General features: G+C 43.2%; 1 protein-coding gene across 3 annotated transcripts in view; it reads left to right on the top strand.

The window, feature by feature from the left end:
• The first annotated feature begins 2,292 nt into the window (after positions 1–2,292).
• APPL2 (adaptor protein, phosphotyrosine interacting with PH domain and leucine zipper 2) overlaps positions 2,293–26,416 on the top strand; it is a 55,419-nt gene continuing 31,295 nt past the window's right edge. For all 3 annotated transcript variants that reach the window (XM_027967684.3, XM_027967683.3, XM_060414112.1), the window contains exons 1-4: positions 2,293–2,554; positions 10,843–10,941; positions 21,600–21,659; positions 22,226–22,297. In XM_027967684.3, the coding sequence (XP_027823485.1) occupies positions 2,501–2,554; positions 10,843–10,941; positions 21,600–21,659; positions 22,226–22,297 (285 nt within the window). In that variant the 5' untranslated portion in view covers positions 2,293–2,500. The remainder of the gene's footprint in view (positions 2,555–10,842; positions 10,942–21,599; positions 21,660–22,225; positions 22,298–26,416) is intronic.

Below are 26,416 nucleotides of genomic sequence, written 5' to 3'. Positions count from 1 at the left end.
TTTTTACATCTATTTCAAATAAAAATGCATGCAATATCTCTCCCTTGATACAATCTTGTACTATTCTTATATTCAGAAGGACTTTTAGTGTTTGTTTGGTAGGCAGTTAACAACTGTTGTGTTTCTAATTGAATGGAAGGGTAGAAACAAAAAGCAAGATGGAAGGTTGAGGGAAATTCTTCTTAATTGGAAAGGAGTTGGAAGAAATGAGTGTGCTATAAATAGCAAACTTGTATTTGTTATTATGTGTCTCAGTATTCAGAATAGAGGGAAGGTGATACAGAGAGACTCACTATTTATAGACAGAGTAAGACCTGCATATAGAAAGAAAAGGCCCTACCAAGTAAGTCATGCTGGATGACAATCAAGTCACATTGGATGACAGTCAAGACTCAGAGAAGGTAGCAATCTTTGGTGCCAGGAAGGGAGAAGAAAGTGTTTGAGTCTGACCTTGTGGAAAAGGATTTCAGTCACAAAAGAGTTGGGAGGGGGTATGAGGTGAAATTAACTGAATGATGTGCATGAGGGCTAAGCAGCTTGAGTCGTGTCCGACTCTTTGCCACCCTATGTACCGCATCCTGCCAGGCTCCTCTGTCCATGGGATTCTCCAGGAAAGAACACTGGAGTGGGTTGCCATGCCCTACCTGTAGGGGATCTTCCAGACCCGTGGATCCAACCAGCATCTCTTACACCTCCTGCATTGGCAGGTGGGCTCTTTGAATGATACTTGATAGAAAATACAGGAAAAGGAAGAAACATGGTATGAGCGTGGTTCTATTCAACAAGAAGAAAGAATATGGTGGGGAAACGTTGGTGGATGATTTCCCCATGGAGCCTGCACCATGGCTCAGGAAAGGTTAATGCTGTCTAGAGCCAGACAGGGAATAATGGGCTTGGAGTTTTCAAGTGATCAGGTAGAACATCATTGGCTTTTCAGAGGTGTTTGCAATTCAGACTGTGTCTTAATATACCTAGGTGTTTCTATAAAACACAGAATTTGTATTTTTTAAAAAGTCATATTCTGCTTGCCTTTTTTGTTTGTTGGTTTGGTTTTGGTGTTTTTGTTTGTCTGTTTTTGGTAATATGTCCTATTACAAAAATCTTAGATTCCTAAAGGAGGAGATTCTGAAACCCTTGCCTTTGGTGTAAGAAGATACCAAGTTTCATTTGCCAGTATTCACCATCACCTCCTCTTCCCTCTTTCTCTTCTTCCTCTAGCTTCCATAACTGACTCTGACCAAATCATTCTTAGGGTCCCTTAAAAAAAAATCTCTAAATGACAACACTGAACTAGATCATCTACCCTAAAAACTTAATTAGGACATTTTCCAAAACGATGAAACATAGCAGTTCACGAGGATGAGGCCTAACCATATTAGCCAAATAGCTGTGGTTTCCCAAAAGGTTACTTCTAAATACCACAAATGATTCAGTTACCTATTTTTTTTTCCCTAGAACTAGCTGACCTCTCTGCTCTCAGAGCTGTCCGGAGGGCACTGAGATTTTTCTAGAAAAAGTGGTACGGGGAACTTAAGATTTTCACACAGCATTTCACAGATTTTCAAAACCTATCGGTTCTTAATCTCCTTTACTCAAAAAGTCTGGGTACCACAAGTAGATAAAACCTTATCTTTGCGCTCTTGTGGCTTAGCTGGTAAAGAATCTGCCTGCAATGGGAGAGACCTGAGTTTGATCCCAACCCTGGAGAAGGCAAAGGCTACCCACTCCAGTGTTCTGGCCTGGAGAATTCCAAGGACTGAATAGTCCATGGGGTCGCAAAGAGTCAGACATTACTGAGCGACTTTCACTCACTTCCGCTCTTGAGTTCCCCCTCCTGGGCTTTAGATGCATTCACGAGCTTAAGCTGCTGCTGCTAAGTCGCTTCAGTCGTGTCCGACTCTGTGCGACCCCGGAGACGGCGGCCCACCAGGCTCCCCCGTCCTTGGGATTCTCCAGGCAAGAACACTGGGGTGGGTTGCCATTTTCTTCTCCAATGCATGAAAGTGGAAAGTGAAAAGTGAAAGTGAAGTCGCTCAGTCGTGTCTGACTAGTAGTGACCCCATGGACTGCAGCCTACCAGGCTTCTCTGTCCATGAGATTTCCCAGGCAAGAGTACTGGAGTGGGGTGCCATTGCCTTCCCCGACGAGCTTAAGCCCTGACCCCTTAACCACGGACCCTCACACTCTACTCGCTCTCTGGGAGCCGGGCGGGGTATGCGGTTTCCCGCGAGAGAAGGGCTCTGGCGGAAGAGGCGGCCGCCACACTTCCGGTGGCCGCGTAGGGCGCCCGCCACACTTCCTGTTGATCCTGCTCAGCTGAGGGCTGGGCTGAGAGGAGGGCCGGCGGGCGGACGGCGGCGGCCACTGGCCAGGCGTGGGCGCGCGCGGGGCCACCCAGGGCACAGAGCATACGCTCGTCGCCTGAGCCTGGAGCACCCTCGACTGCCGTGCCATCCGCTCTTCGTCCTTCCATCCGGCCCTCGGCTCTCCGCGCGGCACCATGCCCGCTGTGGACAAGCTCTTGCTAGAGGAGGCGTTGCAGGACAGCCCCCAGGTACCTCCCGCCGCCTGGGTCCCCCTCGCCCGAGGGCTTGAGGCCGAGGAGGCCCTTGCAGCCCCGGGGTGGAGGCGGGGAGTACGCCGGGCCACCTTGGGGGCAAGGAGGGGGCGGGTCCCGGCCCAGAGTCCTGAACCCGGGATGCTCCGGGACATGGCATCCCTCAGGCAAAGCTGGAGACACCGGGAAAGCAACCCCCAGTCTTTGTGTCCCGACCCCTTTCCAAACTCAAATGAAACTGGGGCTGCTTGGCCTACACCTGGGCTCCACTGCTTACTAGCGGAGCGCCCCGGGCAGATAATCTTTTCTGCCTCAGTTTCGTCATCTGTAAGATAGGGATAATAATTGTACCTGCCTTCTAGAGTTGTTAGAATTGAAGAAATGCCTGTAAAGTTGTTAGCGAGTAATGTCTGGCACAGAATAAGAAGTCAGTCTTATTCCTGCTGCTGATATGCTGGGACCTTGGTGGATTTAGGGCCAGAGTGAGAGGCAGAGAGCCTCGACCTCTTTCCCAGCGGTGCCAGACTTCCCCTTGGCCCTATTTTCCCATTCGTGAAGAGGAAATTGTAATAATACAATACCTCTCTCATTTGTCGCACAGGGAGACTTCATTAGCACTCCCGAGATGAGATTCAAGTCCTTTGAGCTCTGCAGAAAGCTGGTGTGTAAATATAGTGAGTGCAGAATGACTTTAGTTCCTAAATCAGTACACCTTTCCCCAGGGAAGCTTTGTTCACCTTCATTAACGTTTCCCCAGCTTCTTATTTACCCTAGTGGCTCTGCGTCCCTGGGTTATTTAAGTAAGGCTCTTTATTCCCTAGTATCTCAACTCTTAAAAAATGAGAGTAAGATTTTCAGAGTAAACTATTTTCCTCTCACAACTTCTCTTCGCTTTTTGCTTCCTTTCGATTTTCTTCTTAATGTAATTGGGCCTCCTGGAGATGATCCTTTGATGAACTTACCCACTCTACATCTCTCCACTTCACACTTAGTAATCGAAGGACTCTGAGCTTAGAAACTTGTGCCCATTTCTTTGTGATCTTCCTTACATAGTCAAGAAATTGTAAGGAAGCCGTGATTTATTATTTTTTTTAATTGGCATCCTCAGGTCTGATTGACTCTTTCAAAAACTGCTTTGAAGTCTCTGCACTTCTGGCATTTTGATGGGACAAAAGCCCTTGGTAGAAGTCATTTTGTCCATCCTCAGACTTGTTATGTGGGATCTAAAGATAATAAAGTGGGATTTGTATCATTTTGAACAAGGATTTCCACTTGCTTTGTAGTTGGAGAAACTGAGATGCAAAGATACATTGCTTTCCTAATGGAGCATGGTGATGGCTGAGCCAGATTAGAGAGGCTGCACTAACTGAATCTCAGTGTTGCCCTCACTGAGGAGTTAATATTTGGAATTTTTGGCTCTCACATCAGTGTATATGCACTAGTTCTGAGTGTTTTCAGGATGTACTCAGCTATCAGGCAGGCTAAAGAGGACTGGCAAGCAAGTTGGGACACCTGGGTCCTAATTGTGGCTCTAACATTAACTCATCATTTGATTTGGGTGAATTCCTCATCCCTGTCCTGTGACTGGGGCTTCCCAGGTGGCACAGTGATAAAAAACACACGTGCTAATGCAAGAGACAAAAGAGACCCGGTTCAAACCCTGAATCAGGAAGATTCCCCTGATGGAGGAAATGGCAACCCGCTCCAGTATTCTTGCCTGGGAAATCCCATGGACAGAGCAGCCTAGTGGGCTCCACGGAGTTGCAAAGAGTTGGGCATGACCGAGCGGCAGCACGAGCCCAGTCGTGTGACTGGCTCAGTTTTTCCCATCTGTAGAATGAGGAGCAGATGATCTTTAAGGGGCTTAAAGTTTTATCATGCTTGAGGAAGAAGAGGTATGGAGGCCTTGTCATTCGTCTTTAGGGTTCCTCTTTATGTGATGAATTTGTCATTGCTTTTGAGACGTGAGTGCCACTTACAAGGGTTCTTAGTGAGGTTTGAAAGGAAGCTAACTTCTAGGACGATCTCTGATAACCATCAGAGTATAGTGTTCTTGTGTGGGGCCTGTGCCTAATGCAGCTTTCCTCCCAAGAGATTCATAGACTTATAATTGGAAAGAATCTAATCCAACTCCTTCGTTTTATCTATAAAGAATAAAAACCATAGCAAACACCTGTATCATATATGCATTTTATGTGCCAGGCACTGTTCTCAATACTTTACATATGTTAACTCATCTAATCCAACAATCTTTTGAAGTAGGTCCTCTATTAAAATTACCAAGGAGCAGAGAAGTTAAGTAATTTGCCCCGAAGATTATACATTAGAGTATAAGAGCCAGGATTGGAATTCAGGCAGTCTGCCTATGTTGTTGAAGTTAGCCCAGCCACCTAGCACCTGGCTTTTCTGTCATCGGTGACCTAGAATATTTCACTAAAAGGAAGCATTCTTAAGAAACCATCTATTGTGTGTTTCCTCTTGTTTTATGTGGAGTATTTATGAGGGTTACTCCAGTAACCTGGTTGCATAGGATTCGTTAATGAACACAGAAGCTTTTATGTTTAAACTCGGTGACCCAAGAGGAGCTGATTAACAGTTCATTGACCTTAGATACATCTGTTCACGTCCTTTTTTCTTTATAGTTCACAGCCGTGCACAACGTAGTATAAGACTAGTTGATGAGTGTACATGTATTATCTCTGGTTCAGTTCAGTCGCTCAGTCATGTCCGACTCTTTGCAACCCCTTGGATGGCAGCATGCCAGGCTTCCCTGTCCATCACCAACTCCCAGAGCTTATTCACACTCATGTCAGTCGAGTCAGTGATGCCATCCAACCATCTCATCCTCTGTCATTCTGTTCTCCTCCCGCCTTCAATCTTTCCTAGCATCAGGGTCTTTCTAAGCAGTCAGTTCTTCCCATCAGGTGGCCAAAGTATTGGAGCTTCAGCATCAGTCCTTCCAGTAAATGTTCAGGACTGATTTCCTTTAGGACTGATTGGTTTGATCTCCTTGCAGTCCAAGGGACTCTGAAGAGTCTTCTTCAACGCCACAGTTCAAAAGCATCAATTCTTCAGCACTCAGCTTTCTTTATAGTCCAACCCTCACATCCATACACGACTACTGGAAAAACCATACATAGCCTTGACTAGATGGACCTTTGTCAGCAAAGTAATGTCTCTGCTTTTTAATATGCTGTCTAGGTTGGTCATAACTTTCCTTCCAAGGAGTAAGCGTCTTCTATTTTCATGGCTATAGTCACCATTTGCAGTGATTTTGGAGGCCCACAAATAAAGTATCTCTCTGTTTCCACTGTTTCCCCATCTATTTGCCATGAAGTGATAGGACCGGATACCATGATCTTCATTTTCTGAATGTTGAGTTTGAAGCCAACTTTTTCACTCTCCTCTTTCACTTTCATCACTTTCATCTTTAGTTCTTTGCTTTCTGCCATAAGGGTGGTGTCATCTGTATATCTGAGGTTATTGATATTTCTCTCGGCAATCTTGATTCCAACTTGTGCTTCTCCAGCCCAACATTTCGAATGATGTACTCTGTATATGAGTTAATAAGCAGGGTGATGATATACAGCCTTGATGTCCTCCTTTCCCCATTTGGAACCAGTCTGTTGTTCCATGTCCAGCTGTAACCATTGCTTCTTGACCTGCATACAGATTTCTCAGGAGGCAGGTAAGGTGGTCTGGTATTCCCATCTCTTCAAGAATTTTCTACAGTTTGTTGTGATCCACACAATCAAAGGCTTTGGCCTAGTCAATAAAGCAGAAGTAGATGTTTTTCTGGAACTCACTTGCTTTCTCAATGATCCAACGGATGTTCACAATTTGATCTCTGCTATATGAGCAACAGAATGTTTTAGGGATTAAGATACTTGTCTCTGTTGCTCTTTGGGAGCCTCTGATCCTGGCTGTGCTGTGCTAAGTCATTTCAGTCATGTCTGACTCTTAGCAACCTTATGGACTGTAGCCCGCCAGGCTCCTCTGTCCATGGAATTCTCCAGGCAAGAATACTGGAGTGGGTTGCCATTCCATTCTGCAGGGGTTCTTCCTGACCCAGGGATTGAACTTGTGTCTCCTTTGTCTCCTGCATTGGCAGGCGGGTTCTTACCACTAGAGCCACCTGGGAAGTCCCCTGCTCCTGGCTAAGTGCTGGTAAATGCTGGAATGTAATGACAAATAAGATAAGAATGCCTGCCCTCTGCTGGTTCACAGTCTGTTCTGGGACACAGATAAGGAGAGCAGCAGTGCCTGCACTGTGTGAATACTACTGTGATAGGAACACAAATGCAACTTTGAGCTGCTGCAGCTTGCCCTTCTCCAGGGGCTCTTCTTTTTCCTGTATGTGGTGTGCTTTTGAGATAAAGTGAAGCGCTGTTGCTTGCTGTTTTGTTATGGTGTTTGTTTCCTTTGCAGTTGGCACAGCTGAAGCACAGACAACACATGTTAAGACTAAGTTCTGAGATTATGCAGTGAGAGGTCCAACTGGGAAACCAGGCCTTTTTTAGCTCAGGCAAGATGCATCAGAACATTACCTAGTGGTTTTGTCTTCATTGTGGAAGACTTTTGTCCTGCTGTACTCTTTGTTTATAATACGTTTTTATTTCAGTAGACTTGGTTCTCAGGGCAATGGCACCCCACTCCAGTACTCTTGCCTGGAAAATCCTATGGACAGAGGAGCCTGGTAGGCTGCAGTCCATGAGGTTGCGAAGAGTCGGACACGACTGAGTGACTTCCCTTTCACTTTTCACTTTCATGCATTGGAGAAGGAAACGGCAACCCACTCCAGTGTTCTTGCCTGGAGAATCCCAGGGACGGGGGAGCCTGGTGGGCTGCTGTCTATGGGGTCACACAGAATCGGACACGACTGAAGTGACTTAGCAGCAGACTTGGTTCTACTGAGACATTTCTGTCCCTCTCCCATAATATGGGAATAAGAGTTTTGTTTTTACCTTAGATATAATATGTAGTATTTATACTTGTATATATTATATGTGATAATATTGAAACATTTTAAATATATATATAAAATATACACATATGTGTGTGTAAATTTTATAATCACAGCTATTGAAGTTGTGCCATTATATAATTAGATGCTGTTTTTAGGTGTGAAAAATGTTTAGGACTATTTTATTAGATTACACTTGGTGTCTTTATTGTAAGATAGAAGGTAGTGTGGAGCTAAGGCTAAGGTGTTTGGTTTTGTTCTTCTATCCAGGCATACTCTTGAAAGTATAGAGTAGTAGAGATAGGATGGAATTTAAATTTTGATCCAGCAGGTGACTCAACCTCTCTGAGCTTGTGTTTCAGCCTGTGTAAAATCACAATTAAAATACTTGCTTAATTCTTATGAAGAGTAAGCAACATACGTAAAGTATCAATATCTCCATGCTTGCATGTTACAGTAACCCCATAAAGGACTGCTGTCGTTGTCCTTATAATTATATGCAACAGTGTCCTCTGGGTTTTTTGGTAGAACTTTCCAGCAACTAGTGTGCCTTTGACCTGTCCTATTCCTTCTTCATATCTCAGAACATTCCTGCTGTTCCACGTATAAGTTTAAACAGATAAGAGAGCTGATAAATGTGGATATTAAAACAGTGTCTGAGATAGCTGGGTATTTTTTTTAAAGGATGATCGTGGCCTCGTTCAGTTAGAAAGGGAAGATAGGAATGTTTTTGTCAGTTTTAATGAGTATCATGATAAACATGTTCAGGATATTAAAAAAAAGATTTGTGATGTAGTTTTGGCTATTATCACAGGTAAGAGCGTGATAGTAGGATGACCAAAGAGAAGCCAGCTCCAGACAGCTGCATCCTGCCTCCAGACAGGATGGGGGGCTGTGGGCCAAGGAGCATGCCCACTGATGAGACCCACCTTTGCTGGGTGATGGGTACAGACTCCTGTGGTGGAAAAAAGGTTGGCCATTGGTGCCAGCCTGACTTGGGTTTACATTGCAGCCCTGCTGCTTCCCAGTTGTGGGAGGTTTCTTAACCTTGATGAGCCTCAGTTTTATCATCTGTAAAATGGGTTAGTTTAACTGTGGTATCTAATAAAGTTGGTGGAAGGATTAGATGAAGCAGTATTCAGTGCTCGACACAGTGTCTGATACATAGGACATAGTAGTTTTTCGTTTTCTTTCTGCTCTCTTTATGGAGGATATTTATACAAGCCCTCTCATTTCATCCTACAGCTCATTTTCCATTCTGTTTTGTTTCTAAGAGTTTTAAAAACAGTAAGTAAGATTCAGCTAAATGGTTGTAAGTAGTGTTTTATAAAATTAAATAGCCTTGATCTAGTTGTATCACTCTTTCTTTCTCTTAGACGTACTGTTATAGCAAAGAAAGGAGCCCGAACCATAAGGAACATTGAAGAACTCCGTCATCATTGACACCATGAGTACCGAAAGGGTCTCTCCTATTAGCTGATGTTTATGTCAGTAGTTAACTGTGTAGATAATGTTGCCATAGTGTTGGAATGAAATCATGCGTGTGAAGCCAATGTGTAATAAGCAACCGACATTCATTATCTGCTTTGTGATCACTATCCTCTGCTGCCACTATGTGTTAGACACTGGTAGGCACCTTAAGTACTTTCTCTACTTCTAGTGCTACCTGCAGATTAGTGTTAGGGCCTGAATCTGGACCCAGGACTGACATGGTCCCAAGGGGATTCCAGAGCCTTTGAGAGGCCCCAGTAGACTATAAGCTTCTGGAGAACAGAGCTGGTTCTGATCACCACTGAATCTCAATTCCCATCACAGTGTTTCATCCAATATTGGATGAAGGCCGAAGTATATACATGAATGAATGACTCCAGAGTAATAGACTAGTCCCTGTAGGTTCCAAAAACATCTTTTAGCAATATTTTTTTCAAATAGTATATTTGAAAGAGATATAATAAAGAATTCTAAACCAATGTTTTTCACCTACTCATTGACATCCAGTGATGGATTAAGAGATCCAGTGGGTCACAGCCATGATTTTTGTTTTATTTGTTCTGATCCTTCTGTTGATAGGAATTGGTACTGAAGAGTTTATTGGTTTCAGAGAAGGTATTTTTAGCCATAAAGACCTCAGGCAAAGCCAGGATAATATATACTGCTGTAAAGTGCCCCAGAGTTTGTCAACAAAATCACAGGTCAGACAATTCAAATGCCTGGATTTCTCTTCTAGTTTATTGGGGGATGCTTTTGGGTCAGTTATTGTTCTCTTGCCCAAGATAAGTTAGAAAAAGAAAGAAGGAATTGAAATTAATTTGCAGGGAAATTATGCACCTTAATGGATTGTTCTTTGTAAGCTGCCCTGGAATCACCTTATTAAAGACATTTCTGTAGTTGCCTCTCTGTTCTGTGCCTAGTGGGTTGTCTTCTGAAATAGAGATCCCATTGTCACTAATGTTTCCCATTGTGCTGGACACATTAACAGTAGTCCCTTGAACAGACATGGTCTTTTATGTGATGCCGTGATACTTCTTTAGACATCTTCCAATATATAACTATTTTCTTAGTGCTCAGCAGATCAGGCACTCTGCATGAAAATGGTAGGAAATACCTTTCATCTAAGACATTGCTCAGCTGTTCTTGAAACCCTGAGTAGTCTTCCCAAAGGAACGGAGCTAGCGTTCTAAGTTTCTATTTGAGTTTTGTGCCCAGAACTTCTGCTGGCATGCCCACAGTACATGAAATTTCCTGGCCATGAGTTTTAAAACGTGGTTTACTAGAGTGTGACGAAAGACATGGAGATTGATTGCAGTGTCTTAAGCAGAAGGAATGACACACTCCTGCAAGACACTGAAGACTGCAGAAAACCAGACGGCTGGTTAACTACTGTGATGATGCAGTGCTGGGTGACCACACCCCAGGTACACAGACAGGACTGACACGGAGTTCAGTTTATGGGCTTGAAGGGAGAGGCTGCCCTTTTTAACACTATTTTATTGGATGAACTTTACTAGTGCTTGGGTAGAGGCTAAAGTCGAGACAGATAATAGCCCTTGCGCCTTAACCCTTTAGAAACTGGCTTTCCTTCTCTGTTCCCAGTACTCGAACTGTATTCAGTTTGGCCTTGGCCTTGCACTGTAGTCCAAAGGATTAGAAAAGGAATTCTAAATTAAAGCTCCAGGAATCAACTTGTATCAGTATTAGCAATAAAAAAATAAAGCCAGAGAACAGGCATCTGCCCTTCCCAGTTCTCTCTGTGTGTGTGTATTTGTTTTACTTCTTTTGTAACTTTTCCACTTAGAAATAATACTGGCCTCTTTTCTTGCAGACTCGCTCTTTACTGAGTGTATTTGAGGAAGATGCCGGCACTCTCACGGATTATACCAACCAGCTGCTCCAGGCGATGCAGCGCGTCTATGGAGCCCAGGTATCCTCCTGCCCACTCACCTGGAGAGGAACAGAATAGGAGCCCTCTGCCCTCACCTTGAACCTCTCTCAGGAGGTCGAGAGATTTGAGTCAGAACACCCCCCTTTATATTTTTGAAATAAAATCACAATTGTTTTTCTCTTCTCTTCATCTCAAAAAACTAAGGACAGTTTGCTTTCATAGCCTAAGAAATAGGGTAATTTTCCTGTAACTAGTAGAACCAGTAGAAAGGTACATCACTGCTTTTTAATAAAAAAAAAAAATGCAGTCCCAAAGGGAAACATTTGGGTCTCCTCTTCCTACTTGTGAATGAGTGGGTTCAGTATTCTGAGGCATGGCTCTTTTGTTTCTCATGAATATCAGTCTTAGATGTCAGTGCAGGCACATAGAGATGTTTTTTCAAGTGCTTCCTCTGAAAAGACTTGAATCACAGTTCTAGAACAGTTGGGTGGTTCTTTGTTTTGAGGAACAAGTATCTTTGTCTTGCAAAACCATGGAAAATAAATTGCTGAGTAGCAAAAGTGAATCTTTTTAAGATCAAGAATTGCCTGTGTATGTTACTTTCTAGGATAAAACTTGAGAGTTACTTTAAAATTTGTTACCTTACACATCAAAATATTATGGCAACCAGTTTCATTAATTCCTAGCTGACTTAAATCTGTCCATGTTACTGTTTCTTTTTCTCACCTGTGATCTCTAAATAAATACCACATTCAGTGTATAATAGTATATATTAGTAGTCATGTGTAGTCATTTATTATTACTTATTCTTCATGTATAACACTTATATCATTGTTTTATTAATCGGTCGTTCATATCATATATGGGAAAAAGACTCAGTCCTTGCCATTAGGGAGCTTACAGCTGGGTTGGGAGACAAAACAGTTAGCAAAGAGTGTAGAGGTGCTGGGAGAGAAAGGGTGCCTAACCCGGAGGATTGTGCTGGACACCCAAAAGGAGGACGATTGTGACGGTTGAGATTTATTGACAACTTCTTAAGGCCCAGGCACAGTTTCAGAGGCTTTTACCTGTAATCATTTCATTTAAATTCACTCACAACTCTGTGAGGTGAGTGCTGTTACTATTTTCTTCATTTTCTGGGTCAGGAGACTTAAGGATTCTGATGATGAATGACTTCCCGCGTCCACCCTGTTAATACATGGTAGAGCAAGTCAGCCTGAAGCCAAAGCCCAGACTCTTAACTGCTAAACATAAGAGTGGCAGCCTGACCTAGGGCAGTGGCAGTGGCAATAGGCAGAGGTAGACTGGTGATTGACTGACTGTGAAGGGGTCAGGTCAGTGAAGCATGAATCAAGAATGATGCCCAGGTCTCTGACTTGAACGACAGGGTGCACAGTTGGGAGAACACAGGAAGAGGAGCAGGATGTGTGTGGGGCTGTGTGTGAGTGTGTGTGTGGATGTGTGTGTGTGTGACAGTGACAGGAATGGCAGAGACGCCAATCTTAATTCTTGAAAGGCTGAGGTATCCATGGGACATCAAAGCGGGGAAAGAGATCATATTGAAGGTTCAGATCCAGAGTTCAGGCTAGAGATAGAGATCTGCAAACTACTGTGTTATAAAAGTGTTACTTATTAATTGGAACTAATTTTAGTGACCAAAAGAATCACACAATTATTTGTGGTTTTGCTTCTGAGGTAAAGCATTCAGAAACTAGGAGACCCACTTCGTCAGTTTTTCAAAAACCCTATTTATTTCTATTACTTTTTTTGTATTTTTTCCCTGAATATTCAAAATTTAAGAGAATAGAAAATTTTTTTTACTGAAATTTGCTTGCTGTTCAGGAATTTGAGTATTGTTGTCAAATGATTGGTCTCCTGTTCAAGGTTTTAAGAGTCCCAAGACTTAAGGTACCACAACTCCGCCTCTCCCAAGAGTCTGTGCTCTGCCTCTCCTTGTCTGTCAGAATCATTTACTTGGAGATGTCCAGACACTCTCTTATGTGTTTTTTTTTTTTCCTTTTGAGCCCAGAAAACTGCATTTTGCCAAAATTAAGTGGGTCTTGCATTCCAAGAGACTGTAACCGGCTCTCAGTTCACGCCACATGATCATCACATGGGCTCTCGTGCTGGCAGAAACCCTTCCTTCTGCCTCGGCGTTTCCTGTGGCAGAAGCCTAGCAGGAGCGTCTGGCTAATGCTGCCAGCGCAGTGACGGACTCTGGCAGTGTCCGGGGGCACTCAGATTGGCTGAGGTCAGGGCTAGTTGTTTTTCAGGTTTATTTGAACATGTTTTGTTTCTTAAGAAAACTTCTCTAACTCCTTTTTGATCCATTTGTTTATGTCCATGTATGTGGTTGGGAAGAAAGAGAGAAAGAGAGGGAGGGAGAAAGAGAAAGAGCTGCCACTATTTTCATTCAGTGTTTCCCCCCTAGGTTATGTTTTCTTGGTTTTATTTAACATTCTTCCTTAAATACTTCACACCTAGACCTGTTAAATTATATTAATAGAGTTTTGTAATTTCATTTTAAAATACGGGTGCTTAGCAAGATGTTTTTCATTATTACATTTTTGAACCAGGTTAATGCTGTTAATAAATGATAAATGTTCATAAAAGATATTTTAAATCAAGCCACATGGTAATTTTCTGGATTCTGATACAGTGAACTTGACCATTTGGGCCTTAGTTTTAGAAAGAGGAAGAGTGGAAAAAAACTAGAGGAAAGTTCTGTGAGCAGTTTTGCTGATATTGGCTGGTTTGGGGGAAATCTGTAATTTTATTTGTCTTAAGCAGTAGAATGAAGCTATGGGCTCTAAGCTGTTTTCAGCATTTTGCAGCAGTCCTTGGATCGCTTGTGGTTTCCTAAGTGTCAGACACGCCATTGCGCACGCAGGGGCTGCGTACTCCATTGTGGGTCATCTGAAAGAAAGAATTTATCTCCTGCTGCAGAGATGGTTTACATACTTAGAAATCTCAGCTGTCTTTCAAACTATTGACTAAGTAAGTTTAAAACTTACATAGTATTTAAATATATGCATGTGTATACATATTCAGTAAAAATCTGCCCAAGTTTTGCATTTAATATATTTGTTTTGATTTCGTATATCAGCTGTACTTTTGTTTCTTTCCTAGAAAGGTTAAGGTTTTTAAAAATCTTTAAAAAATGGATTTATTAGGATCTGGCAAGTTTACTTTGGTAATACAACTTTTCTCAGACACTGTACTGAGGAAACAGGGGAAGGTCAAATGATGTTACCAGCAGTGTTAGTGAAACCTGGCATCTCCTAGAACCCGTCTTTCTCCTCCAACAGATGACAAGCCTCTGTAGTTGGTGCCTTCAGTCTGGATGGGTTTTTTCGTTTGTTCTGGTGTTGTTTTTTTTTAATTACATTTGGATGGAATTTTTTGACGTGAGAACCATGGTTCAGGCTCTTTCCCTTTCCTTCAGCAAAACTGGCTTGCTTAAACATGGTCTCATCTCTGCAGCTGTTCCTTTTTTATTTAACTTTTTTTGTTAAAATTTTTTTACAACTTTAAAACACACCCTGCAGCATATGGGATCTTAATTCCCCAAACAGGGATCGAACCCATACTCCTTGCATTGGAAGGTCAAGTCTTAACCACTGGACCACCAGGAACATCCCTTTGCAGCTGTTCTTAAACAGACCTTTTGGCGTGCAGAACTCCTGATCCTAAAATGTAAAAGTCCACACTGGAGTTGGGAATCTTATCTTTCCAAATTGGGCTTAGGCATCGGGAGGGTATAGGAGTAAAGTACTTTGCAAGATATGCGTACATTTGTTATTATAAAGAGGAAAATACTTTTCTTTAGAAATGATGATATATATAGATATAGATATAGATATAGATATCAAGCTAAATAAGTCAATGTTCCTCTTGGGAAACAGAGTAGTGGGCAACCAGGAGTGTGAGCTTGTAATGGGGGAGAGAGAAGGATTTGGAAGGCTTCCAAATAGAGGATCAGAACTGTGTATTTTAATTATAAAAATAGTATGAGACACATAAATGTACCACACACTTGGCAAGACACCTCTTGTGTATAATTTCATTTAGCTTGCCCAATAAAGGAGAGGCATTATTATAGTAGGTGTTTACAGGCAGGGTAACTAAGAGAGCTTATGCAGCTTGCCTGTGATCATACAGCTGATGAGAGTCAGGATCAGAATTTGAACTCAGGTCTTTGACTCTAAAACTTTACTGCACTCGCACGCTATACCGCCTCGCTGTACTCTTTTGACACACTGGTCTCTGGAAATGTCAGCCGAGGCTAAGGAAGTGGGAGTCTTCAACAGTTGTTCCTGTCATCACAGAACAACCCTGCTTAGCAGCCTAGCAGCTCTGTAGTGTGTTAAAGGTGGGAGCCAGCTCCTTTTTGTGTCCCAGGAAAACTCCCCTTGTTTAATTGGGTTTTATTCATAATGGTTTCAATCAGTGCATTTTAACAGCTCTCAAAAACAGTCACATTGAGGTTCATATGACAGGGATAGAGGAATATGTGTAGCTCAAGGCCGAGATACAGGAGCAGAGAGCCCCTGAATGCTTCCTGGAAGCAACCTCAGAGACCTGGGTTTTTGCACTGGGTTTGCATATGGAATCTACACCCTTCCCTCATGCCAACATTGAAGGCTTTCAGATTGGTAGAGAAGATTATTCTGGGCCAGGCTCATTGCTTAGGTACGAGGTTAAGTGTGTGACCTTAGATGTATCAGCTCTGAGTTCCAGTCTTGGCCACTTGCTGGGTGACCTTGAGCAGGTCACTTGATTGCCTGTGTTTCCTTACAGGTAAACAGAGGTCATATTAATATTAATAACCACCTCATAGGTTGTTGTGAGGGTTAATGGAGTTAATCCCTGTAAAGTATAAGATCAGTCCTTGGCAGGAAGTGCTCACCGTTAACATAACCACCTTCTCAGCCTTAGAATAATCATAGTTACGATAGCACTGTTACCCTGGGTCCACTGGTTGGATTAAATAGAACTTGGTCCTCTGATCTTGACTTTCCTGAAGGAGCAGTGTAGCTGTGTTCCTGACTCCTCACTGTGTCGTTGATGTTTGCTCCTCATTCTAGACTTCATCCCCCGCTGGCTGCACAGGCTGCTTAGTGCCTGATTCCCAGCCCCTGTCCACCTTCCCTCCCGGGCAGCACCCGATGCTGGTGCCAGCGGCCCCTGCACAACTAACTGTCTTTGGTCTCTGCCCACCATTCCTGATTGTTTTCTTGTCCTGGCACCCTTTGCTGCCTACCCCTTAAGTCTAATTCCACAGGAGGCCTTCTCTGGTTAGTGTCTACTAGCTTGCTGGGCAAGGTCACTGCAGCACAGCCTGGCCATTTCAGAATCTGTTTCCAGCCCTCATCTCTAGGTCCTTATTCCACACGACTTTTGCCTCTTGTCACTGTGGAGAGTGAGTTTTCCGCTCTTACCTGGGCTACTGCAGCACCATCCTAAGCAGTTTCCCTGTAGTAAGGGGATTGTCTTTCACTCTTCTGTCCATTCTTTACCCTCAAGCTACCACATCCAAACCTTCCCTCCCTCCCTTCCTGTCTCCAGATGCTTCTGTGGCTCCGAGATGAACCTCCTCAGTAAGGCACGCAGAGCTCTTTGTGCACTGAGTCTCGGCCTGCTCCTCTAGTTTCGTCTTCAGCTGGCCCAGTGTGCCTGGCCCTGCACACATCTTGAGACTGTGCTGTGCTGTTCCTGCTGCCTGGAATCCCCAGGGGCCCCTTGTCCTGACAAATGGCCTTCCCAGCAGGTGACTTTTAAGGCTGACTTCAGATCCGAGGTATCTGACACCTTTCCTGTGTTCCTTTTCTCCCTTCTGACCAAAGCACCCAGACACCCTGCGCTTTTATGGGTCAGAACTCTGAGGGACAGTGTGTGGGATTTTTTTGCCTCTCTGTGCACCGTGAGCTCCGAGAGCAGATATTCTTTGTCTCCAGTGCCCAGCACCTTGCCTGGCCTCACTCACTAGTTGATAACTAGGTGTTAAATGAAGGACTGATGAGAATGTCGCTGTACCCTCACTGTGTGCTTGATTGTCCCTCCCAGGTCTGGGCCCCGCGATCAGCACCTTAGCTTGGGGCACTGCCATCGTGGGTCATCTGGTCTAGGGTCCAGCCATCTTGGACTCCTCCTCCTCCCCCATTCACTCAAGCCTGATGTTTCTGCCTCAGCGATACCAGGCAGATCTCTGCTGCCTTCTCTACTTTCTGGCTTCAGTTCAGTTCAGTTCAGTCACTCAGTCATGTCCGACTCTCTGTGACTCCATGAATTGCAGCACACCAGGCCTCCCTGTCCATCACCATCTCCTGGAGTTCACTCAAACTCAGGTCCATCGAATCGGTGATGCCATCCAGCCATCTAATCCTCTGTTGTTGGCTTCAGCCTTTTCTCTTTCTCACTCAACTTCAAATGGTCTCCTGACTCTCATGTCATCCTCTTTCTCCCTTCAAGGTTTCTTTTACAACACAGTCACTTTCGGAATTCTGCTCACATCTGACCTTGTTATTCTCCTGCCCAGGTTCCTCAGGGCTTCCCTGGTACCTGCAGAGTACTGTCGGAGTCCTCAGCAGGCACCCCTCAGGGCCTGCCCCAGTCAGGGCTCTCTAACCTTTCTCCTTGCCACGCTCCAGCCTGGGCTCCTGATCCCATCAGCTTGCGGGTAGTGCTGTGATGAATGAGACTCTCAACCACTTGACTTTAGGTAACGCTCCTGGCCAGATATTTGGTGGAGATCACAGCAGTGCCTATGCTGTGACGGTGACCCTAGTGGATTTCCTCTGCCCCCACTCCCGGCCTCTCCTTTCCTGTCCAGGGGCCTTCAGGCGGTTTCAGGTGACAGTTGCAGTTGGTGAGTGCTCCATGCCACCATGAGGTAAACAGTTTCTTTGTCCAAATCTCAGTTTTCCTCCTGGGTTTGTCAACCACTGGACTTTCTGCTTGGCACCAGCCTTGGCGAAGTGCTGTTTAAAATAGAACATTCTGTCAGTAAACCCTTCGTCAGGTTCTCTCTCTAAGGGTTCCTATGACACATCTGATAGAGTAGATAGTAACCAGAGCGCTATCCCAGAGTGCTGAAGGACTCTACTCCCAGAGCTCCATTATCCATAGAGTCTACATTTTAGACCACTGCTTTTGCTGAGCTACAGCTAGAAGAATAGAGAATTTATGCTGATATTTATAGGCCCTACAAGGCCTGCCCACGGAGTACAACTAAGTACAGTTTTGGACTTTGGATAGGAATAGTATTGGGTTAGCCAAAAAGTTCATTTGGGTTTTATAAATGAACTTTTTGGCCAACCCAATATATTGTTAAGAACTTGCGCTTTAGATTTTGAGTCTGACAGTTCTGAGTCGAGTTGTTGCCATTCTGGTTACTAATTGTGTAGTTACAGAAGAACCTTTCTCCTCATTTGTATGAAAGTAAGAATATTCTCTATATTGTAAGTGCCTTATAAGGATTTAATGTGATGATATATAAACAATGCTTAACAGCAATTCAGGTACTTAGAAAAGACTCAGTAAATATTAGCAGCTACTTTTATTTATTGTTACTACTAATATTTACTCTTCACACAAGTTCCAGTTTTACAGGTCTTATTGCGGAGATAATTAGGCAGGCTTACCTCACAGGGTGTGGATTAATTAATTGATGTCGGTAAAGCATTTCATGAAACCTTTGTGTGCAATAGATTAAGTATGAGTTAAGATTAAAGTTGGTCTAGTCTAAAAAGACTTCGTATCATGTGCTCTGTACAGGGGAGTTTCATTTCTTTTCAGGGCAGGTGACAGGCCATTTTGTAACATATATTGTTTTTGTCTTTGATGGAGTCATGTTGTAGAACAGAATCTTGGTGCCTGGAATCACACACATCTGGAATGCACAGGATTTTCAGAAACTGTTTCTAGTGGAGACCTGGCAGAGGCCACTGTGCACAGGGGTTTTGGAAGCAGTTGTGTGGTGTTTGCTCTGCCCCTTCTCCCTGCGCCTCAGTGGCGTTGTGCACGTAGCGCGTGAGCACCTCTCCCCGTGAACACCCCCCCCAGGCCTGGGCACTGTCAGGTGCCGGCCGCTCCCTGGCAGGTGTCTCCACTACACGTGAGGGTGCTTGCCAGGACCCTCCAAAGTAGAGAAGGATTCAAGCAGCCTGTGGCCTTTGCTTGTTATGAAAGCAAGGAGTGTGGTTATCCTGTTGATTGGTCTCTAAGGAGGCAGATATGGGGCAGTAATATTTTAGACTTAGCTACAATAAAGAAAAGAATGGACTAGAAGTGCAGAGTCTGTTCCTGACTCTGAAGAGTTGTAGCTTCATGGAGAGCCTCCTGAGAGAGGTGAGGCCGAGGACGATCTGTGAGACGTTTACTGTCTAAACAGGACCAGCACTTTATGACCCTTGGACTGGGCTCTTATTTTGTAACTAAAGTTTTATCGGAACAAAGCCACACTCTTTTGCCCATGAATTATTTATGGCTGCTTTTGTGTCATGACAGAGACCATCCGTCCAATGAGTCAAAAATAATTGCTCTCTGGCCTTTTATAGGAAAAGTGTGTCATCTCTAGCCCAAAGTAGTGGTCTTCTCAGGTCTTTTCTCTTAGCAGGACTTAGGATCTTAAGAGCGTGGGTTTTAGACTCAGACAGATGTGGACTCATATCTCAGTCCTGCTGCTAACTAGCTATGTGACCTTGGGCAGATGGCCTAACGTCTCTGTGCCTCCATTTCTTCTGTAAAATCAAGTTAATAGTTAGAACCTGCCTTACAGGGTTGCCAGGATGAAATGACACAATGCCAAGAATGCACTTAGTGTGTGGTATCTGGCTTGAATTAAGAGCTCTGTAAATGTTCACTGCTGTTGTTAGGATGATTCTGTGGCTCTGCAAATCATAGTCTCCATTGTGCTGTCTGGGGTGACTTGAACAGATCCATCTCAGACCCACTGCCATGAGCTCAAAGAAGAGGAGTAGGGGGTTTTCTGACACAGCAGAGTAGCAGCTCAGTGAATGGGCTGAGACCCTTGTTCCCCGGCACCCCGATCGTCAGAACAGCACTGCTGAAGATGGTGCGCAGACTGTCTCCTGACTGACTGCATCATCCCTGTCCACTCTGTATTCTGTTCCCCCCTTGTTTGTGATGTTGCCTTATACGATTAGGAAGTATTTTTGTCCTTATGCTGTGATCCCAGGTATTGTTTAAAAACTTGAAATTTAGATGAGGCTTCTAACTCTGTTTGTTCCTCCATGCATTAAGCACTTGTGGAGTGCTTCTCTGTGCTGAGAACAGTTGCACAGTCCTGTCTAGATCCAGGACACAGTGCTTCTGGATTTGTTCCTTTGCCTCCCTCTTGGCTACATGACTGCCAGCTCTAGTTTGTTTTCAAAGTGGTGGCACCCCAGTAGGATGCCAAAGCTGGGAATTTTCGTTATGTTTGCTGACTTTATCCTGGGGGAGAAGAGAGCATACCGCATTTCAGGGTCTACTGATGGCTGTTTCTTGGGACAGAAGAAAGAAACTGGGGAACAGGTTGACCAGTTATCTGCAAAGAAGGCCAAAAAACCATGGGATTAGGCTTTGATGGATCTTGCAAAGGAGGCCCATGAAAAATAAAACAAGCCCTGGCAGAACTCAGGCCTTCACCCCGAGGGCACAGCAAACCCAGGAGAATTAGAACAGCAGTGGAGATCAAGGCTGGCCAGTACCCTCCCCTCGTCTGGCACTGTTCCTCTCTTAGGAGTATACCCTAAACCTAAAGAGAAGCCTTCACTGAGCTATAGACGTGTAAGACACGTTTTCTAGGCCGGATGTGTTGATGCTGGGAGGATAGTGGTAGACAGCTGCTATGTAGCCAGAGATTAGAGAGAGAAATACAATAAGGTGAAAGTGGACCATGTCTGCCAGTGAAAAACAGTACAAAAGGGACCTTCCCAGGCACTGTAGCTGTGCTTCTGAATTGCCATCCATCATTGGTAACACAGTGGTAACACATGGATAACACTGACTTAGTGCTGTGTTTTTGGTAGAATCCGACTATGTGTCGTGTCGTAATGCTGCTTACAGCTGGGCCACAGAGTCCTGCATGCCCTCACTCTGCCTGCCTTGCCAGGCTTGTCTCACTTCCACACCCTGTACCCCAAGCTCTAGCTCAAGCTGGGTAGCTTTATAGCTTTTCAAACATGCTGGGTGCTTTTCTACATGCCCATCCCTCCTGGAAAGCTCGTCCCTGTGGCCAGTTCCTGGTCTTTCTCCAGGGATCTGTCTGCTTGAAATATCTCTTCATTAGAGACCATCCAGCTCCTCCCGTCAGAGCCTCCTAATGCATCCAGTCTTTCCTCTGTGGGTCTCATCATGCTTGTAACTAGTTTTTAATGTCTGTTTCCCCAACAAACCCTGTGAGGGCAGGGACCAAACCTTGGTTGGATGTTTGGCACACTTTAGTGGCTTACTACATTTGTTTACTGACTGAATGACCAGAAGGAGCATTGATTTATAAATGGTGGGTATGAGAAAAGCTTTTTTATAAAAAAATTTTTTTTTGTTTTGGTCTTCTTTTTCAAATAATTTCTGAACAAAGTATTTTATTATTTTATAGATACATATTATGTTTAAGGGATTCTCTGACATGGCATTATTTTCAGTGACTGTATGTGTGCTGGACAAATCTTACTTTTCTCTTTTCCCTACAGAATGAAATGTGCCTGGCTACTCAACAGCTTTCTAAGCAACTGCTGGCATATGAAAAACAGGTAACTTGATAAATATGTGGCATATGTCTTAAGAGAGTCCTAGGTGGAGTTCTTACAAAGGAATGTTCTGGGGGCATCCTTTAGAGACCTTCCTTCTAACTTTGTTTTTTTTCCATAGGCCAGTTCCATTTTTTCTTGTTCTTGCCTTTTCTTATCCACTGATAAATTCTAACTGATGATTATCTGAAAGTCTTTATGGTATATTCTTATATATGTATTCTTAAAATTAGCTTACAAAAGTAATCAACTGCTCTGAGGGTTCGTATTTTTTGAGGGACTACAAGTGCATCAACACTAAGAATTCCAAGCAATAAACTGAAAGATACTATTATATCTAGATAGAAGGGTGACGACCAACAATGGGATAGCCTGGGAAAGGCAGCTGACAGCGTGGCTGGGGCAGAACAAGGGAGAGCTCTGGTTCTCTGCAGTCAGACACTCTGACATCATGTGCTCTTGGGACGGGAGGAAGTCGATGCAGAGGGCAGTGTCTTGTGGGATGATGCTATAGTGCTGAATCCCCTGGCATTTAGCTAACACCTGGCACTTTTTTCCTTTGGTCTTAGAATTTTGCTCTTGGCAAAGGGGATGAAGAGGTCATTTCTACACTCCACTATTTTTCCAAAGTGGTGGATGAGGTAAGATGGCAACATGGCAATTTTTTTTTTTTTTTGATTGAAGGATAAAGGTTTTACAGAATTGTGCTTGTTTCTGCCGAACATCAACATGAATCAGCCATAGGTATACCTAGCAAATTTTTATTTGATTCTTTTTTTGAACTTTCTTTCCTCTTTATTTCTGCCTACTTTTCATTTTTAGGTATCTACTTAAATATCTGAGAAGGTATCTCAGCCTTATCTTCCAAGGCTCATTTCATAAATGAGATTTGTATGCGGTTATGTTTGATTTTGGCTTAAAGGGACAGGCCTTGGTCCACATAAGCAATAGACTGAAAGAAAGACTTCTAAGAATTCAGTTTCCTAAGGAGGAAGAATTAGTGTCTCGGGGCTGCTGTAATAAAGTTACACACAGGTGGCCTGAAACAATGGAAGTGTATTCTCTCACAGTTCTGGAGGCCACAAGTATGAAATCAAGTTGTTGGCAGGGCCACGTTCCCTCTGGAGCATCCAGAGGAGAATCTGTCCTTGCTTCTCCCAACTTCTGGTGACTCTGGGTGTTCCTTGACTTGTGGCAGCATCGCCCCCGTCCCTACCCCTGAGTTCACATGGCCTTCTCTCCCCACCCTATCACATCTGTTTGCTCCATGTCTGGGTCCTATTCTCTTATTAGAACGCTTGTCAGTGGATTTAGGGCACACCTGGATAACCCAGAGTGATCTTATTTTAAGATCCTTTATTGTATCTGCAAAGATCCTTTTCCCTAAAATTCACATGGTATAGACATCACTTTGCGGGGAGTGTGAGTCAACCCACTACAGAGAGATTTTGACAACTGTTCTTATGGCCCTGTTGTATAATATATTTGGAATATTTGTGAAAAGCATGTGTTGGTATAGGAAAAGTGTCTACATCCTGATCATAAAAAACTTAAGAGCTCAGGTGCTACAGGTGCTGGGCAGCACCCTCTGCCAAATTAGATGAGCGTAAATGACTTTATTTTTCAAGGCATTTGTAGCGCTTACAATAGAACATCTTCAGAGAATAAGCAAACAAGACAGCGCACAGGTGCCATTGCATTGCGCCACCGTTGATACGAAGGTGACGCTGTCTTCAGTTTAGAAAGCGAGAAACTAATGTTCACATAAATTTGTGCCAATTGTCTGTTCATTCAGTTCACCAAGTCGATATTCATTCAACAAATACTGACCACCTGCTATTTAGCAGATGCAGTTCCAGGCACTAGGGATGTGGATACAAACCTCCAGTTGGTAGTGAGCTTTGTCCTCTGTTCCACTGCTGGGGCTCTTTGTATAATAATATGGATGCATGTCTAGTCCAGAAGAGGAGGAAGATGAATGGAAAATGGAATTAGGGAAGAGCAACAAGTAATTTTGTTGAAGGTGAGAAGAATTTTCCTTAGTTAACAGTAAATGAATAGCCCAGGGGGAGAAGCGGTAGTCTGCACTCACTGAAGTTATGTTTTCTTGACCAAAAGAGAGTTGCTAAGGAAATGTGGTTATTTGTGAATACCCTAAATTAGGATTTCCACTTTAAGATCTTTACTTATAACTATATTTTCCTGGGCAGGAATGATCATTCTTCTTTTTTTTTTTTTAATGAATTGATTTTTATTGAAACATAGTTGATTACAGCAAAGTGATTCAGATATATATTTTTTCTTTCATATTCCTTTCCATTATAGTTTCTTACACAATATTGAATATAGTAGGGCCTTGTTGTTTATTTTATATGTAGTAGTTTATATCTGCTAATCTCAAACTCCTAACTTATTCTTCCACATCTTTTCCTCTTTGGTAACTTGAAGTTTGCTTTCTATGTCTGTGAGTCTGTTTCTGTTTTGTAAATAAGCACATTTGTATCATATTTTAAATTCCATGTATAAGTGATACCACATGATTTCCATAGTAGCTGCACTGGTTTACATTCCCACCAACAGTATAGGAGCCTTCTCTTTTCTCCACACCCTCTCCAGCATTTATTATACCTCATTATAGTTTTCATTTGCATCTCTCTAACAATTAGTGATGTTGAGCGTCTTTTCATGAACTTACTGGCCAGTGATGATTCTTTCAGTGGGGACTGATTATTCCAAAAGGATGGAAGCTTGGAAGTGTGATTTTTTTATAGGCAGTATCATAGCTTTCTGGAAACTTAGCACTGTGACTTTTCACACAAGCCTCTTGATGTCAAGACTTAAGCCAGTGAAAGCAGTTAACTCAGGTGGGAAGTAGAGAGTAACTTTTGAGGTAGTTTTCTCTACCTGGGTCTATATCAGATTGACAGTTTTTCAAAAGAAGTAATTTGACTCAGAAATTGAAAAATCCAACTAAAAGTAGAGATTTGTGTCACTTATATTTAATAGGATGTGTTGGATTCAGATCTTTGATATTACAGGCATATAGAGATTTTTATCCTTGATGATTTCACCAAAAGCAAGGTTTCTAGATTACTTATTTTTAGTGCATCTGAGACAGGAAATTTTTGACATTATTGATTCCATTGCCCAGTGTGTCAGGCCCTCTCCTCTGAGTGTTACTTATTCACGTTATTGTTTTATCCTCAAAAGAGTCATGCAAGGAGCATGCTGTGTTGCCCATTTTCTGTGTGATGATACTGAAGTGCCAAGAGAAGGTCTGTGTTCTTTGCATACTTCTCAGCAGAGGTGGTGTGTTTGGAAGTGATTATTCCTTACCTCCCAAGGCCCCAAAGGAAAGAGTTGGTGACACAGATCCCTTGATCCTTCAGAAGAAATTAGGAAGAAAATGAATAATTCGGAAATTTGTCATTCCTGAGGAATATAACCTTTGGAAAGAAAACCATTTAACCTCTCTGTGTTTTGGTTTTTTTCATCTGTAAATGACAGAAGCGGGATAGTCCACTTAACCAAGCTGTTATAAAGATTATATTAAATAATTAGAGCATTTGATGCAGAGCTAGTTCATTGAATTCATCTAATTAATTGTTAGTAAAAAAAAAAAAGGTACATTTTCTATTGTAGTTATTCAGGAAAAGTAGTTAACATGTTCTATATCCTAATGCATTTTTTGGCATGGCTGTCTTCATGTGTTCCCTCACAGGGAGGAAAAAAAAAACACAACTGCCATCCTTTGGCTTGATTGAAAGATAAGGGGAACATTGACTGGCCAGCTGCTCCCTTGCCTGACAGATGGTTGACTTTAGGCCAGTTTTTAATCTTGTCAGAGCCTCTGAAAGCACCACCCTGAAGGACCAGATCTGTTGGGAGATCTGTGTGCAAAAGGGGGATGTGGGTGTGTCTTTAATCGCTGCTGAAAGAAACTTCGCCTAACATTTACCCCAAAAAACAATCGCTGGGTGATTTCTCCTTATACACCCAACAGGAATCCCAGAGCATCCTCATAGTATCTGGAAGTCAGGGCCTTCCACTTTGTTCATTACCAACTACCACACGTTAAATGTTTTGGCCACTTGTGAGCATGAAAGACAAACTGTATCCCAGACAATGTTTTGAGAAGAGTGTGAATTTTAGATCTCAGTAGCCTGGTTCCAAATAGGAAAAGGAGTACGTTGAGGCTGTATATTGTCACCCTGCTTATTTAACTTCTGTGCAGAGTACATCATGAACACTGGGCTAGAAGAAGGACAAGCTGGAATCAAGATTGCCGGGAGAAATATCAATAACCTCAGATATACAGATGACACCACCCTTATGGCAGAAAGAGAAGAGGAACTAAAAGCCTCTTGATGAAAGTGAAAGAGGAGAGTGAAAAAGTTGGCTTAAACCTCAGCATTCAGAAAACGAAGATCATGGCATCTGGTGCCATCACTTCATGGGAAATAGATGGGGAAACAGTGGAAACAGTGTCAGACTTTATTTTTTGGGGCTCCAAAATCGCTGCAGATGGTGACTGCAGCCATGAAATTAAAAGATGCTTACTCCTTGGATAGTATATTGAAAAGCAGAGACATTACTTTGCCAACAAAGGTCCATCTAGTCAAGGCTATGGTTTTTCCTGTGGTCATGTATGGATGTGAGAGTTGGACTGTGAAGAAAGTTGAGCGCCAAAGAATTGATGCTTTTGAAGTGTGGTGTTGGGAAAGACTCTTGAGAGTCCTTTGGACTGCAAGGAAGTCCAA

Source organism: Ovis aries, chromosome 3, assembly GCF_016772045.2.
Source record: "Ovis aries strain OAR_USU_Benz2616 breed Rambouillet chromosome 3, ARS-UI_Ramb_v3.0, whole genome shotgun sequence".
Lineage (NCBI taxonomy): Eukaryota > Metazoa > Chordata > Mammalia > Artiodactyla > Bovidae > Ovis > Ovis aries.
Note: the sequence above shows the minus strand (reverse complement) of the source record. Positions and strands in the feature narration are given on the sequence as shown.